Source organism: Schistocerca nitens, chromosome 7, assembly GCF_023898315.1.
Source record: "Schistocerca nitens isolate TAMUIC-IGC-003100 chromosome 7, iqSchNite1.1, whole genome shotgun sequence".
Taxonomy (NCBI): Eukaryota; Metazoa; Arthropoda; class Insecta; order Orthoptera; family Acrididae; genus Schistocerca; species Schistocerca nitens.
This window is the reverse complement of record NC_064620.1, coordinates 43,995,660-44,014,198: the sequence shown is the minus strand read 5'-3', so window position 1 is coordinate 44,014,198 and position 18,539 is coordinate 43,995,660. Positions and strand designations below refer to the sequence as shown.

The following is an 18,539-nucleotide window of genomic DNA, read 5'->3' as shown; positions in this document are numbered from 1 at the left end:
AGACTTACAAAAAGCATTTGACTGTGTTGATACAACCATATTGCTGGACAAACTGTGGAACTATGGCATTTGAGGCACAGCACATAATCTGATGAGGTCCTACTTGACAAATAGGAAGCAGTTTGTGTCTATTAGCACTACAGAGGGAACATACAAATCAAACACCACTGACATAAATTTTGGTATCCCACAGGGGTCGATATTAGGACCACTTCTTTTTATTATCTATGTAAATGATATTCAGTCCATAACAAACCATGCAACAGCTATCTTATATGCAGATGATACCACGTTAATATGCAGCAATCCAAGCTATTCACAGCTCGAAGTGGAATCCAATACTCCAGCAGGCTTAATTCTGCAGTATTTTAATGAAAACAAACTAAAATTAAACACAAATAAATCTGTCTATATTGAATTTGATCTTGGGAGGCAAAAAACTCATGAAAACCAAATCTTAATGGGTGACGAATACATTAAAAAACAATACTCAACCAAATTTCTTGGCCTGACACTAGATGCAGAGTTAAACTGGTCTGATCATGTGAATGATATTTGCAAAAAGCTATGTACTACCATCTATGTCCTAAGAAAACTGACACCTTTTTGCAACATCACCACTCTGAGGCAAATATATTTTGCACTATTTGAATCCCATCTAAGTTATGGGATAGAGGTATGGGGATCCAGCAGTAAAGGTAATACGAAAAGTGTACTTACCTTACAAAAGAAGGCACTTAGAATTATGGGAAAGAAATGTGCCAGGGAGTCCTGCAGAAATTTGTTTAAAGAATTTAAAATACTAACTGTTCATAACCTGTATGTGCTGAAGATAATCATTATGGCAGTAAACAATAACAAAACACTTAATAAAGAAATACACGATCATAACACTAGAGGTAGAGAGAGACCCCACATCATCTCTCATAGAACAACACTTTATGAGAAAAGCCCTCACTATGCAGGCATAAAACTACTGAATTTTCCATCCTAATATTTCCAAATTGCCCATTACAAAATGAAAAATGAAATTAAAATTATGGCTCGTAAACAATCCTGTATATTCAATAGACGAGTTTCTAGATTTAGTACACTCGTATGATGGAAGACCATGTATCTAGAAATATATGTAATCTCAGGTGTTAGACTGTGTCACAAACTGTAAATATTTGAATGTCAGATATGAATACTGTTACAAACTTGTAGTGGTTAATACAAAAAAAAATAAAATGGGAAAAGAGAGAAGAGTGAAAAAAGGGAAAGAAAGAAAGAAATGCAGATCGGACTTCGTATCACAGAAAATCTATTGTTGGGGTGGTCCTTGTGGCGTTTTTGAGCAAAAGTTAAACCAATTTCCACTACAAAATTTTTGAAAAGGAACAGAGAATAACAGAATGTAACTGACAGGGGGAAGTGGCGTAGATAAATCATCCTTCACCAGGTTAACTTGTCTTCTTTCTTGCGGCGTCTCCTTCATTTCTGGGTGAAAAGTCGGCTCCGAAATCTTGCAGTAAGTTTCATTGTCCAGGAATTTATAATGTGCACAAAACCGTCTTGCTCTTAAACACAATTTATTTTAGTTGCTTCTCTCCATCCTCCGAATTTCATAATAACTTCCACAATGTCTACACATTAATAAGTTTATTCGTCTTAATCAGCTCACGTCTGCCTTAAGCTACTGCTATCAAGAGACAATTGAAAAAACGGATAGAAAAACAAAAAAGGTTACAATTTTGGTATTTTCTCTCTGCCGTCGAGCGCTCATACTGCTGCGACGGGATATTTATATCTGAGGGGACGAATGTAGCGCGGCGAAATTCAAAGTCCCGCTACATCGCCCCCTCGACTGTCACGCTAAAACATTTAGCGTGGCAGGCTAGCAAACAATAGAATAGATATACCTAAATGTCAATTATACATATTTTCTTAGGAAAGGCCACGTGCATTCATAGGGGATTATCTTACTTTCTAAGTCTATATACTAAATACAATTATTACAGTTTGGATCCTTTGTACACAATTAATAAATATATTTACATACAGTTTGTTTGAAAAAGCTGCTCGCCAGCGCAGTTAATGTTGTGTGCTCCCAGCGTTGGTTTCCCAATGCATCTCTGGCAGCACGTAGTCTTTGCGCACGCGCAGTAGCATCACTGAATTTCGCGTGCGGCAGTTTCAAAATTGCTGTGTTATGACAGTCTTGAACAGTATTCACTTTCACAAAGTGTTCATTACAAGTTGTTATTCCAGCATAAATGGCGTGTTAAGTCCGGTGACACCATAAGATTGAGCGTGTGCGTGATCTGAAGCAATGTCTATGTCTTCTGTTACGACACAACACTCCAGGTCCTTGTGCGTTTTCATGACTATTGTTCCCGGGGCATATATGGTCGATGTAGTTTTTAGCCTCCACATCGCCTACGACAGGTGCTGAGTTTATAGTCTCCAAAGCATCTGAAGGCCGGCCAGGAACAACGGCGTCGATGTTCGCAAAGGTAGGTGTTTCACCACATTGTTTACACTTGCCAACAAACGTTCATTTGCAGTGTGAAAATCCTCATTATCGTCGAAGTAAATTGCAGTTTATATCGATTTACAGACAGTTATTTGGTTTATGCAACATAAGTTTCATAAACAACACAAAATTCGTCGTTTATAACGTTCACTGTTTAACACAGTTTGTAACACTTTTTTGCCATATTTACATTTTAACAAAGCTCACTTTGTCCAAGCATGTTTACATCGTTAATTCTGAAAGCTTACATTCCGTGGTCACATTTCAAAATATGTTGACAATATGCAAAGTTTTTATACATATACAAATACATATAAATTTACAAGAATATGCATGTGAAATATCTATACTAAAAAAAAATTATACTAAGTCCCATTGGCTTTCTTTTATTGGGGTATTAATTTTTTATTCAGGTTTGGGTGTGCCAAGGGATATAAGACTTAATATTTAAAAGCACGGGCTTTTTTTTTTTTTTTTTTTTTTTTTAATTCCATATCTTGGCTAGTGGTTGACCAGGCTTGTAATGCCATTCTCAATTTTCTTCATTTCTTTTAATTCATACCTGAAAGTTTACTGTCACACAATATATTCTTACATTCCATAAACAAACAACACCCAGCTGCAGGAGGTGGTAGGATAATGGAGAAAGAAAGAAAGAAAGAAAGACTGGAAGAAACTATTCACTACCTATAAACTACCAAATCCTACAGCTAATACATAAAAAAAGAGAACATAATACATTATAACGTTTGCATCACCTTCAAGGGGTGTGTGAAAGGAGGTACTTACAATTTACCAAATCATGGGTAAATGTAAGTGTCCTTACGTCAAGTCTGTGTAGTGTAACGTCATGACAGATTCTCTGTTTGTGTTCTGACTGTTCATATGACTAAGTGTATTATACCTTAACAAATCCTTGCATGAGTAAATCACATATCTGCTCAGTACTTCCTCGATATCTCCACTTCTTGTGGATACCGTCTATACAAATGGAAAATATATCTCTCAGAGATTGTCTCTCTCATAATGTGTATTATATAATAACATACCAAATTTCCTCTCAAGAGTTCAACCATGAACTTTCTTCTACTTTAGTGAAGGTTAAACATCATGTATGTGGTGTATATATATCATTTCTTTGTATAAAACATAAATAAAGAACATAGTATTATAATTGACAGTAAAATGTCTCTTTCTCAGTGTCCGTTGCTCGATGTCGGCTGCACGGGTGGCCACTGCTCCTTTTTACTTACCTTGCATTGCCTGAAAAAGTGGAGGTGTTGTACGAATCGCAAAACGGCCTTAATAACTCTATCTTTTGCTTCCTCAGGGTTTTCTGTCTTGTGTAAAAAAAAATTTTTTCTATACAAATGTATTCACATGAGGGCTGTGTAAAAACTGTATTTCAACTTAAGTTCCTTAAAATATCATTCTCCTTATCTGAGCACTAACTAGAAATGTTTTCTTCCACACACTGGCTTAACAAAACTTAACGAAAGGTTACCAAGTTACACTTCTGCAATAAATTAAGGCTAACGTGTTTCCAAGTTACATTCTTATTAAACTTCTTTCCACAGCTGTAATCATCATTATGTTCACTCTGCTTTTCTTGCATTCATTCATTTTCGAGGGCACTGTAAAGAGATTCACCTTTAACGCCTTGTACTCACGTGTTTTAACTCATCACAAATGTATTCTCTCAAACTGAAATTCTTATGTAATCTTAAAGATGTAGACTGTTTACTCACTTCTCCATGTAGCACAATATTACCAAAACATTCTCACTCATTCCTTATTCACATATTCATCATAATATATATATTCTTATACATTAAACATATTCCTCATCAAACATTAATATATCACATACGTGGGGCCATTTGGCACTTCCATTCTCATAAAACTCCAATAATATTTTCCTCAAATAATCTCTTGTCTCCATCAACTTCACAGTAACTTACCTTCTTATATTAACTTAAATATTAACTCATTCATTCTTACATCCTCATTCATTCTGCTACATACCTATGTCATTACTGATCTCATTGTAGTGCCTTGAAATAACTAACTAATGGTTGATTCACCTTATAATTTACAATTAACAACAAATGTAACCTGTGTAGATCTCATTCCTACATGAATATCTTTTCTCACCTGGGTTTACATTCTCTTCATAATTATGTATACAAGTGTAACTGCAGTATATAATTTCCATAAATGAATGTTTGTGTTCTTAGGCTGAATAACTTAATGTGTCGTGTATTCAATACAAATATTTATGATCTCGTTTTCACAGCAACTTGCTCATGTTCAACTTAGTTATCATTATATTATGTTGTTTTAGTGCACAAAGGGTTTCAAATGTCTGTGGGGATGCAGCCCCCTCGGCTTGTGAGATAGCGGGTATTCTAGGGAGTAACAACCTGGGTGAGGTATGCTTGCTATTCTGAAAGGACCTGAATATAATAGCTGCCATTTTCTGTTCAGTTGTTTTAACTTTGTAGACTTGGGATGTGAACGCAAAAGAACAAGGTCATCAACCTGATAGGTTTGTGTATTTGTAACATATCTGTCATACTTCTCTTTCCTGATCTTGGCTTTATTGCACAACGTAGTGTATGCCTGTCTTACTTTCTCTTCCAAAGGTGTGTGTGTTGTGGATGCGGTTAGCTTTGGAATGGGCATAGCCCACTTGTTCTGTTCAGGTTTGTTTAATAATAATTCCTGTGGTGGGTATCCTGTTGAGGCATGAGGCAAGTTGTTTACTATCTGCTCAAAGGGTGCTAAAAATTCGATCCACTTTGTGTGTTTACGAGGTGAATGTACTCTCATAAATTGACCAAACTCTCTAAAAATCCTTTCTACAGGGTTCCCTTCTGGGTGAAATGCTGATGTAAGAATATGTTTGATGTTATGTGTGGCAACAAAAGATTTCCATTTTCTTCCCGTAAAATAGGGTGCGTTATCCGTGATAATGCTGTGGGGTTTGCCAAACCTTGTAAAGTAACTGTTAGTCAAACGTCTAGTAATAGCAGATGCGTTGACAGTGCGGATAGCAAACAATTTTAAGTATTTTGAGAAGACATCAAATACAGCAACGATGTATTTCACACCTCCACGAGCTCTGGGATAAGGTCCGGCGATATCCAACGATACTATCTCCAAAGGTCGGGTTGGTACAATAGGATGTAATTCATTCAAAGATGATCGGTTGGAAAATTTTGCTTTTTGGCAGATGATACATTTACGAACAATTTGCAACACTCTCCGACGCAGATTGGGAAAGTAACAGTACTGTACTATTTTATCAGTGCATTTGGTGACTCCGTAGTGTCCCCAAGTTTTGTGTGTGAACAGAATAAAATCGTCAACATGCGCGTCGGGTAGACAAACACACCAATGGTGCGAGTCTGGGGTACGCCTATGAAAAAGTACATTTTTGTGTATCGTGTAATATTTTTGTAAATGTGAAGAAGGATCTGTACGTAATTTCTTTTTGATATTTGACCACCTGGGGTCGCTGTCCTGAAGTGAAGCAAAGTTCTTGCACATATTGCGGTAGTATGGGGCGTATGTACCATCATACATAAGTAAGATGTTAAAGTCTGATGTTTGCTCGGAAAGTTCCGAAAAATCCTGTATGCCTTGGGGCAAACGGGACAGGGCATCGGCTACTACGTTTGATTTACCTTTAATGTAAATAATTTCGAAGCTGTATTCTTGGAGTGAAAGGCACCACCGGGTGAGCCGTGAATGAAGCAATTTGCATGATAGTAAGAAAGAAAGGGCTTGGTGGTCTGTGTATATGCGAGTATGTTTACCCCAAAGAAAGTAGCGAAACTTACGGAATGCCCAAATAATGGCAAGAGCCTCCCGTTCCGTCACCGAGTACGACCTCTCGCACTCAGTGAGCGTGCGGCTCGCAAAACTTATCGGTTTGATGACAGATTGTCTTGATTCGGATTGAATTTGAAATAGAAAAGCTCCAAGGCCGTATGATGACGAATCCGTGGCTAGGCAGAAATCTGACGTCATGTCAGGGTGGCAGAGGAGGGGTGCGTTCACCAATGCATCTTTAATAGCCTGAAAATCAGCTTGGCAAAACTCTGTCCATCTCCAAATTGCGTTCTTTTTCAGTAAAGTTAGCAGGTGAGAGCTGTTCAGAAGCTGTTTTGAAACAAACTTCCGAAAGAAAGAAGATAAACCTAAGAATGCTTTCAACTGTTTGCGGTTTTGTGGAGGAGGGCAATTACGAATAGCATCAATCTTCTTAGAATCGGGACGAATACCTTCCGGCGAGACAATATGGCCTAAAAACTTGATTTCACGCCTTCCTACTTTGGACTTCGAAAGATTTACTGTGACTCCAGCTTGTGAAAATTTAAATAAAATTTGCTGTAACAGATCAATATGTTACTCCCACGTATTTGTTGCCACGACAATATCATCGACGTACGCCGTGACGCGTGACAACAAACACGGGCCGAGAACGGCGTCAAGCGCCTCGATGAACACGCCCGCGCTTACGCGCAAACCAAAAGGCAACACACAAAACTGATAACTGCGTCCTTCACAAAGGAAAGCAGTGTATTTACGACTGTCATTGTGAAGGGACACCTGCCAGTACGATGAGCGGAGGTCAATATTAGTTAGGTATTGTACATTATAAAATTTTAGCAACTGTTCATCCAAGTTGACGGGTCTTGTGTTAACGGGTATAATAATTTTGTTGATTTCACGTGCGTCTAGCACCAATCTGACATTTCCATCTTGCTTGCCTACCGCCAGGATAGGACTGCAATAAGGGGAATGTGATTTTTCTATGACACCCCAGGTCAACATACGCTCGATTTCACGTAAAACTGCAGGTTTCTTCGCCCATGGAATATTATAATGTGTCCTACAATAAGTTTTATGTGGCTTAACATCCATTTTATAGCTATAACCTTTGATTACACCAGGCCTCTCACTGAAAACTTGTGCATAATCACATAATAATTTGTACAATTCTTCTTGCTGTTGTTTCGTTAAATAGTCAGATTCGACACATTTCTGATACAATAAATCCTGCTCAGTCTCCTGATAGTCTGAATCTTCAGGTGTTAAATTACATACACTAACTATGGTAGGATATATCAATTGAAATTGACTTACTTCGTAATGTTTTTGTCGTGGTTCAATCGTCTTGTTAAGTTCAACATTAATTAGTTGTTCTCCTACGGATAATTGACATATGCCATTACTTAAATCTATGATTGCTTTGTGTTCATTCAAGAAATCCATCCCTAGGATGCAGTGTACGATAAGCTTGTCTACAATCAGAAAATTACACTTGAACTGTGTATTGGAAAATGTGAAGTTAACAAGGGCTTGCATGCGTATGTTCTTAGATTTAGTACCTGTGGCACTAACCACGTGGCAATTCTGTACAGGTAATGTAGGTATGTTTATAATTTGTTTCAATTCATTATAGAATGCGGTTGACATCACACTTGCAGCAGCACCAGTATCGAATAAAATTTGTACATCATATTCGTTAAACTTAACCCATGCCGTAGCTTGTATGAATTCTTTTACACAACTGCCTGATTTAATGTTTATCTCGTCGGTTAATTCCTGTTCTGCTGTCATTTTGTCATCGTACCTGAGGAAACAAACCGTCTCAGCCATTGCGCTCTTACAACACCTCACGACCGTAGCACGAGCGCTTAGCTCGGTCGGCGACTGTTTTCCGTCGTCTGCTGTGTTTGGCCGGGTTCATTGACCAGCTCCACTATGTTTACATTCCGGCCGGTTGGCGCCCACGCGTCAGCTGATGGCGCGCCGCAATTGTTATTGCTACTTCGTGGCGGGGAGTGCATAACTGTACTAGGGAACGGGGGCGGATTCCGTGGAGGGTTATGATTTGTCATGCGTGAATTTTGTGTGTTCCACATATTCTGTCGGTGATTGTTGGGATTGCTAATGTTTTGGTGGTAATTATGTCTGTTATATGTCACGTTCCTGTCAAAGTAGCCCGGGTTGTACCGGTTATTCTCACGTCTCCTATTGTTGTTGTTGTTGTACTGTCTGTAATTTTCAGTTTGCTTGTAGTTACCATTTTGATATGGGTGATAATTATTATTATTATTATTATTCCACGAATATCTGCGGTTGTTCCTACTGTCATACACGTTTCCATTTGAATATGTTTCGCGCGCTGGCATCGTATTGTGTCGCGGCGCGGACGGATGGTTCCACCAACCACCGTCACTACGGTTCCTTTGGGGTGGGTGCTGATTTTGGTTACTAATATGAATAAAATTTGAATGGCGTGAATCGCCTCTGTAAACTACGTCCATTTGATCTAAGAAGTTTAAGAAAGTCTTAACGTCATTCTCCGGTACTCCTATTAATCTGTCTCTGTATGGAAAGGGTAAGTGGCTCTTTAAAGTGTCAATTATAGCTGGCAAGTCGGCTGGTTTGGACCAGTACAGTGTCTTGTCTAGGTACCTCTCAAAGTATTGTCTTAATGTCTCTTTTTTAGGGTCATAGGTCTCCGGGTTGCACACTTCTCTCCTTAGACTCTGTTGCTCATTTTCGGACCAGAATTCGTCCAAGAAGGCTTGTTCGAACTGATCAAACGTAAGGCACCGCCGTTTCATAGCGGCACCCCACTTAGCTGCTCGTCCTCTCATGAGATTGGTGACGTATCTGATTTTATCGACTTCTGACCAACTACGTGGAAAAACACCGTCAAATGATCTAATAAACACAATAGGGTGGACTTTGTGCTTGTCCTCACTGGAAAATGTCTGGAAATGCCCATGTCTTACAAACGTGTCATCGGCCATGCCGGTTGGCATAACTGTATTGACGTAGTTTGTGTCACTTGCTACTCTAGGTGTCGTGTCGTAATATTGCTCGTTTGGTGGAAAAGAAGGCGGCACGTTGTAATTTTGATTGGAAATAGGTGATTCCACAATAGGTGTTCTGTCTGTGTCATTAGCCATGGTTTTAGCTGTTTTGTCGTTTCCTAGCGATGCGTTTGCACCAATCGCCAAACACGGCACACCATTGTCTCGTAATTTTGTCACTTCGTCTTCTGTAGTTTTTGGCCCGTCTTTAACATGTGTCTTTGTTTTTGAAAGTATGTCCTGTGTAATTGTTTCAAGTTTTTTGTCCAGATAGTCGTCACACAATTTACATTCATGTACAATTCTTTCGGCAATGTTGGTGTCGTTGTTTAGTGACGCGAGGTCCGCTCGGTCTTCTAATTTTTCTATCTTTTCTTTGAGGTGGGTTTGTTCAAGAACTACCATTGTGAGCTGTTGGGTAATATTTCCCACTTCTTCAGTCAGCTTTTCTTGGGTGGAGCTAGCTGAAGTGTGGGCCTGAGCTAACTCTTCCACACGAGTGTTCACTTCCTGCTGCACATTAACTATTTGAGTTAACTGATTCTCACATCGGTTGATGTTGTTTTTTGTTTCGTGTGTGAATGTAACCAAAGTTTCTTCCTGTTTAGTGACTCGATCGGACAGTGTCTCAAATCGCTGGCTGAGCTTTTGAGTGGTGTTATTTAATTCTGTCATCTGTTTTGTCGTTCGTTCAAAATTTTCGGTCATAGTACGGTTTAATACGTCAAATTTTTCGTCGCTTTTATCTAGCCTTTGTTTAAAGTCCTGACCAAGTGCGTCCAGTTTTGCGTCAATTTTCTGACTAACGTCTCGTTTCATGTCTGCAAATAACTCGAATAGTCGGTCCAGTTTGTCAGTCTCCTGTGTCCGATTTGTGTCACATTGCTGAATTTGTCTCATATTCGGTTCTGACATTGATGTTAACAATGGCGCTGACGGTCTAGTCTCGCGTCCATTACACATTTCGTCATTTAAAGTCGCCATCTGTGTATTATCACAAATGTTGCGAGTTTGAGGCAAAATCATTGCATTGATCTGTGAACTCGTCCATGGAGGGAAACGCGGACTTTCTTGTTGGTTGAAAGATGAATCTACTTCACTTAACTCATCTGCCGAAACTATCTCTACCTTACCGCGTTCCATTGTAATAGGATGTATAATAGTAAGTCAAAAAGGGAATAATACAAGTCTGATTAATAAAGATTTGACTCAAATTTGGGTTGAATATTTTCTCGTCAGTGTAAATGATTGCTCTATTGCAAACAATGGTTGAGAAAGATGCAGCAGGGCGGACAAAATTTTTCGTAACAAATGACTGTTTGGCGGTCAAATTTACGATCTTCATATGCAGCTACAACAATACTATAATTACCACAAACTACAATAGAGATAGATAATTTTGGAAAAATCTAGAAGAAAACTACAGGATGCGTGGAAAGGGAAAAATGGATTCTGCAGTTGGCTATTGAATGTTTGAATGAAACATAATTGTGTGACTCACCATTAAATTTTCTGTCCTGCAGCGGCTGGTCAATCACTTCTGCGTAAATCGTATTCGTCCAAATATGGATTTTCTTAATACATCTCCATCGGATAATCACCAAAAGGTCTCAAAATAACGGTTTTTGCATCAATATATGCCATGAAAAGAAAAACAGATTGAATTAGTTACGAAAATTCTTTACAATATTGTTGTATAATCATTTGCTTAGGTACAATAAAGTTGGTGTTTTAGTTACCCTTTAAAGTTCAGGTTTTTTGGATATTCTCTGTTGGGAAAAAATACAAATTAAAGTTTCAAATTTGCTCAAAAACGACACATCCGAAAATTGCGTCCTGACGCGGGAGCCAGTTTTAGTGGTTAATAAAAAAAAATAAAATGGGAAAAGAGTGACCGTGAAAAAAGGGAAAGAAAGAAAGAAATGCAGATCGGACTTCGTATCACAGAAAATCTATTGTTGGGGTGGTCCTTGTGGCGTTTTTGAGCAAAAGTTAAACCAATTTCCACTACAAAATTTTTGAAAAGGAACAGAGAATAACAGAATGTAACTGACAGGGGGAAGTGGCGTAGATAAATCATCCTTCACCAGGTTAACTTGTCTTCTTTCTTGCGGCGTCTCCTTCATTTCTGGGTGAAAAGTCGGCTCCGAAATCTTGCAGTAAGTTTCATTGTCCAGGAATTTATAATGTGCACAAAACCGTCTTGCTCTTAAACACAATTTATTTTAGTTGCTTCTCTCCATCCTCCGAATTTCATAATAACTTCCACAATGTCTACACATTAATAAGTTTATTCGTCTTAATCAGCTCACGTCTGCCTTAAGCTACTGCTATCAAGAGACAATTGAAAAAACGGATAGAAAAACAAAAAAGGTTACAATTTTGGTATTTTCTCTCTGCCGTCGAGCGCTCATACTGCTGCGACGGGATATTTATATCTGAGGGGACGAATGTAGCGCGGCGAAATTCAAAGTCCCGCTACAAACTGTAGACTCCTTAATCTAAGTATGGCAATAACAACTTTTTTTCTGTATAGTCCATATATGTAACTCTGTTCTCTCAACTAAATTTAGAAAAAGTTGTGTAGATAAAAGTGCCAGCCAATAATATGTAACCCTAGTAAGTAAGGCTCTGACTTATCCAGAAGACTGGAACAAAAAAAACCTTTTTTTGTAATCAGTTGATGTTGGCTCAAAATAAAATAAAATAAATAAATAAACAAATAGTATTAAATGGTATAGTGCTAGTCTGTTATTACATTTTTCATAATTTGTATTTTGTTAATGAATACCTCTACTCGATCCACATGCCTGAAAGTTCTCCTTTTTGATGGGATCAAAGGAATACCATGAATGAATGAACAAACGAATTAAGAAAAATATAATGGGATGTTTTTAAGAAGAACCTTAAAATTGTGCAGATAAAGAACATAAACATATGACCATGAAAGTATTATTTACTGTTGAATACAACATGGTTCATTCGTCATCCTCCTCCTCTTTTCATATATATCTCTGTGTGTGTGTTCAACAGCTTTTTGCTAAGTGTGTGGCAGCAATAGAGTGGGATGCAGCTGTACTACAGTAGCACACAAAGTTAATCCAATCTTACTGTTATTATTAGGTATATACATCAACTTATTTATAGTAAGCGAATATAAGCACAATCACTGAAAAACTAATGGTTTTATGTGCAGAAGTTACTATTGAATTACAAACCTGTAGGTACTGTTCACTAGCATCCGCTGAGCTTTGATGCATGTACTGGCATGTGATTACAATACCATTCAGTATTTCTTCGGTAACATCAAGTTCTGGCATCTCATCCATAAACCGCATAGCAACAGACTGCAAAGAAAATAAAAAGTACATCTTCTTATGGCTCACAATCAAGGAAAATATTATCATGTACCTGACTTGAATCATATAACACAGTCATGGATGAGCAAGCACAAGACATTGTGTACAAAGGAAATTCTTCTGCTGTGCGATGTGAATGCTGTACTGAGTGTATCTGAATTAAGTAACTATGATGTGATTGTAATATACATGAATATGATTAATATCAAATGACAATATGTCAAATGTTTTCATATATGCCATGCTGACAGTTTAGTTGCAGTGTTTACTGTGTCAAATTAAATCTTTATCATGAAATAACATGCCTCATACAATCAAAGATTGTGGCAGAGGTGATTTTTCAATTCTAACATTATGTACAGACTAACAAAATAATCAAATATTTAAAAAAAAAAAAAAAAAAAAAAAAAGAAGAAACCCCCCCCCCCCTTCTAAGCTGTAGCAGCACATATTTTTCAAGCTGTAACAGCACATATTTTTCAGGGTCTCCTTCAATATTTTATACATTTGGGTCACACTTCTCCTTCCAGGTCTTCTTTATTATGTGTATCTCTGTATTGATATTTTAAGATTTATTAAAAATTGATGATGGTTTTAATCAAGCTTATATATGTGTGTATGAAGTCTCAAACTCTGTCAAATATGATTTATGGAATTACTCCAAGTATTGATGTCTAGTCATATAATTAATTACAGTTTCCTAGAAAACTGTACTGTACATGACATTGTGGCCAGTTGAAGTATATCAGAACTATTAAAATATTCAAGCCATTATGCAGTGACCTAATGAACTTCTTATTGAATCCCAACATTTCTTCCCCATCTGCGGAGGACATCTTCATACCTCCACAGATTGGGATGAAAGATTGGGTTTCAATAACAAATTCATCAGACCCTGGCATAATAGCCCAGAATATTTTAATACACATAACATTTCTGGCACTTTATAGAGTTGAGATGTATGCCTAGTTCAATTTCAATTATACATTAAACATTTTAAATTTGAAATTAACACTGGTTGTATGATTTATATAGCCTAAAGTCAATACATAAGTGCAGTAGTAGTAGCAGTAGTAGTGGCAGCAGTTGATTTATTTATCCATGGATCACTTTTACAAGATACTGGGCATGTAAAGCTACTACAGATTAGGAACAAAAAACACAAGACAGTAAGGAGAAATCATGTGTGGAATAAAAGCATGACGGGAGTAAAGGTACACCAGCTCAGCTGTATGCAGTGGATCAAATCCTGCAACATTGTGGAGAAAACTGTGTAAGGTGTAAGAAACCCAAAATTCTGATGCTGTCTTTCAAGCTTCTGCAGATGAATTAATAACTTCTTCTCAACAACAGTCAATTCTTAAAATATGATAAATTATCATCCTCAAGATAGCATCTTCACCACACATTTTTCTATAAATAAGGCCATACATGCACACAATAAAAAGCAATTATGAGAATCTCTTCTGAGGTAGTAAATAGTGAGTGAACATAGGTATGGTTAAAACATTGCTGATATTATTTTCCAGTTCTTACAGACATCTTCAATCTCTCTCTCATCAGTGATGCATATCCTAATGAGTAGAGATGAGCTTAATTTGACCAGAACCCAAGAATGATACCCCAAAAGCATTAGGTGACTACAGACTGTCAGCTTATTACCCACACCACCTAAAGCCTTGGATATATTCTTCATGAGTAGATAACTGACTGTCTTAAAACTTATAAAATCCATGACAAACACCAATCAGGTTCCCAGAAACATCATCCCTCAGCAACTGCATTAAACAAAGAGACTGATGAAATGAAACACGTCACAGACCGGTGAGAAGTCAGCATTTTAACACTGCATGATTTTGGTACCGCTTTCCATCTGTTGATTATCATATATTACTTACGAAAATGAAACAGCTGACTTTCTCAAACAGTGCAACACTGTGTTTGAAAGCAACCTTAAAACCAGATGTCAATGAGTCATCTGTGAATTGAAGTCATCATAGAAATAAATGCTCTCATGTGGTACACTGTTTATCTTGTTCACCATCATTTATATGCTGATGACATTTAGTTGAATCTAAGTACCAGCATTAAAAACAATGCCATCATCATGTCAGGTATGGATGACAAACTTTTTTCAACATCATGGTAGACACAAAACGTGGATCTTAAGTTAATCCTAAGAAGTCACAGGTTTTCGTAAGCTGGCCAGTGAACACCTTCATGAAACAATTTCTCCTATATCCTTGTGGTGTCCAATTCCCTATCAAAGAACAGTGAAAGATCTTGGATGAGAAATAATTAACTGTCATAGCATGTAGGAAACCTCTGTCTCCTTTCTACATCCAAACTAACATTTTAGAGAAAAAACATTCCCAACAAAAATAGAACAATAACTAATCCTGCTGCATCTTTACTACTATAATGTAGATCAACATACAACATATAGTGAAAACTTGATGAAGCCACTGTAATATGGTAAACGCAGTTGGACAGTATGAACGGTGCAATACCAGTTATTAAGAACTCTCACATGAAATTTTGTATGTTTCTGGAATGTAGCTTACATGATTTCTTTCTCCAAACTATACTATGCAGTATAAAATTGTCAATAATTGTAAAACTCGCTACTATGTTTTGAATATAATACAGGGAAACATTCCACGTGGGAAAAATATATATTTGATATGTCTGCCTGTGTCTGTATATGTGCAGATGGATATGTGTGTGTGTGTGAGTGTATACCTGTCCTTTTTTCCCCATAAGGTAAGTCTTTCCGCTCCCGGGATTGGAATGACTCCTTACCCTCTCCCTTAAAACCCACATCCTTTCGTCTTTCCCTCTCCTTCCCTCTGTCCTGATGAAGCAACCATGGGTTGCGAAAGCTTGAATTTTGTGTGTGTGTTTGTGTTTGTTTATGTGTCTATCAACATACCAATGCCTTCGTTTGGTAAGTTACATCATCTTTGTTTTTAGATACATTTTGCTACTATGTTTGATTGACAGAGTCAAGTTTGAAGATTATGTTGCAAACAGGAACCTATATTCATGTTTCCTTTGATTCTGAATCATTCTATTAAAAACTAACTATGCAGTTTCGTTATAAAGGGTGTCCCACTCAAACTTCCCTGATTTCAAGGATCCAGGAGAGAAAAACCAAAGAAGATACAACAATGAAAAATGCAGCACATTGTAGAGCATCTCAAAGAATTTATTATCCCTCATCAGAAGTGCCAAGTATGGTCACCAGAGTGCAGCATGGTCTCATGAAGTGAAAATGGCGACTCCACAGCAGTGCGCGCAAACAGTAGTGTGGTTAGCAGAAACAAAATCGCCGATTACTGTGCAAAGAAATTATTGTCGTGTGTATGAATGTGATCCACCTGATGTGAAAACAATTAAGGAATGGTATAGGAAGTTTCTGGCAACAGGACGTATTCTGAAACATTCTGGTGGTGCACGTTACGGAGTTTCATAAAAGACAGTGAAGGACATTAAACGTTTCTCAGAACCCCAAGTAAGTCAATTCATCAAGCATCTAGGCAACTTGATGTACCACGATCAACATTGCATCATGTAGTTCACCAGCGTCTTCGTATATGTACAGGATTGTTTCATGAAGGTGTTCACTGGTCAGCTTAGGAAGACCTGTGATTTCTTAGGATTAACTTTAGATCCACATTTTTTGTCTATCATGATGTTGAAAAAAGTTTGTCATCCATACCTGACATGATGGCGGCAATGTTTTTAATGCTGGTGCTTAGATTCAACTAAATGTCATCAGCATATAAATTATGGTTAACAAGATAAACAATGTACCACATGAGAGCATTTATTTCTACGATGACTTCGATTCACAGATAACTCATTGACATCCGGTTTTAAGGTAGCTTTCAACAGTGAATGGGTCAGTGAATATGGACATGATGCAGCAGTTTGTTTACCCTCAGATACAAGACTTGCAACCCAACATCATTTTTCAAAGAGATGGAGCTCCGCGGCATTGGGTCAACAGCTGTTCACAAGTTCCTGGATAGGAAAATTCCCAATCGTTGGATCGGATGTGGAGGACCCATTGCCTGGCCACCACATTCCCCCAACATTATGCCGCTTGATTTCTTCATGTGAGGATTTGTAAAGGACCACATGTATGTGACCAAAGTGCAACATTGTACCACTAATGCAATTGCAACAATAATAGAGGAAATGTTATCAAGGACTTCGCAAGAAACTTAATATAGACTCAATATTCTTCGTGTTGCAAATGGTTCACATGTAGAGGTGTATTGCTAATGAATAAATGAGTTCTTTGAGATGCTCTAAAATGTGGTGCATTTTTCATTGTTGTATCTATTGTAGTTTTTTTCCCTGGATCTTTGAAATCAGGGAGGTTTGAGTGGGACACCCTGTATTCTGGAACAGTATGATGTGTAAATGTTAGGAACATAAAACACATATAACAAGATAATTAAATGTATATTTTTTGTACTGTTAAATGACTTGTAAAAATCAATTTTCATGCAAAAAACTCATATTTCATGATAAAGACAAGATGTACAAGTTGGTATATGTATCTGTAATCAAATGAAATACGTAAAGAACTGAAAGTCAGAATTAATCATTGTAAATTAATTTATTTAATAAATGAATTCAGCAAATAAATTTTCCAATTCTTGGATTATATAAAAGGCGGAGGTGCAGAGGCAACTATAGTTGTGGTACATGTATCAAAATTTTGTTAAGGCCCATGCCAAAGAAGTTTAAACTTTGTCATGTAGTAAAAGTTTTGTCAATCTTTATTCCACTCTGTTTTTGTGCAAAAGAAGTGAATTGTAATAAACATGAAAAGTTCAATTACAAGCCTGATATCACCTACATTACTGAGAGAACAAATTTGCACAAACGATTTCTCCAGGCAGCAAACTGCACACTGACTCCCCAATTCATAACATAAAATAATCATGAGTATCTTTGTTGCCAGATTATATGTGAACACCGCTCCATCAACTTTAATTTTACATGATATACACTTGCTAAAAATATGTCACTTGAATTTGTCAATTGAATAATTGGCTCAATAGTAAGAGGTGTATCACACCATAAGTGCTTGCATACAACATGTGTGTAACATTTGGTTCTTTCATTACATCAGTCCTTCCTATGCTCAGTTAGGATGGATGTGATTAGATTTTCTTCATTGGTTTCTCAGTCACTCATGTCCTCAATACCTCTCCTTGGATATCAAATACTTGTTACCATTTTCTAACAGCAATACAAGAGCTGATATGCCCAGCATCTTGGCTGTACACATCTACAGCACAAAACCTTTATCCATCTCCTTCTCCAACCCAGCCCAGCCATCTAGTAACCTTTAATTTATTCAAAACCTCTGTGCATTCAAGAGAACACTGATTCTTTATCTAGTATCACTGGCATTAAGATTATATGTTAAGGAATATCCATGGAAGTCAAGTATGTTGTACTCAAGCAGTGTTTTCTGCCACTGTGTGGGCTACATAAAACACTTAGCAGAAGTCACAGCAGTCACGATATGTGGTCCTGTCTCTGATACCATATGATATGCCTGTGATGGGATGGGAAGGGAATAGGATTTACTAGTATAGAACAGATCTTGCAGTAGGTCTTCCAGAGTCATGTAACTGATATGGCAAGAAATTGGTTCAGGATGGACCAAGTTATTTCACAGATAGTTAGGGCAGCAGAGGGGTGCAAAGGATTTTGAGTAATCTGCCACTCATTTCTGGACATGAT

General features: G+C 37.5%; 1 protein-coding gene across 1 annotated transcript in view; it reads right to left on the bottom strand.

Annotated features, from left to right (window-relative positions):
• The window catches only part of LOC126195465 (dynein axonemal heavy chain 1-like), a 963,710-nt gene that overhangs the window by 337,706 nt on the left and 607,465 nt on the right, over window positions 1–18,539 (bottom strand). The window contains exon 42 of the mRNA XM_049934091.1: window positions 12,630–12,758. Coding sequence (XP_049790048.1) covers window positions 12,630–12,758 — 129 coding nt within the window. The remainder of the gene's footprint in view (window positions 1–12,629; window positions 12,759–18,539) is intronic.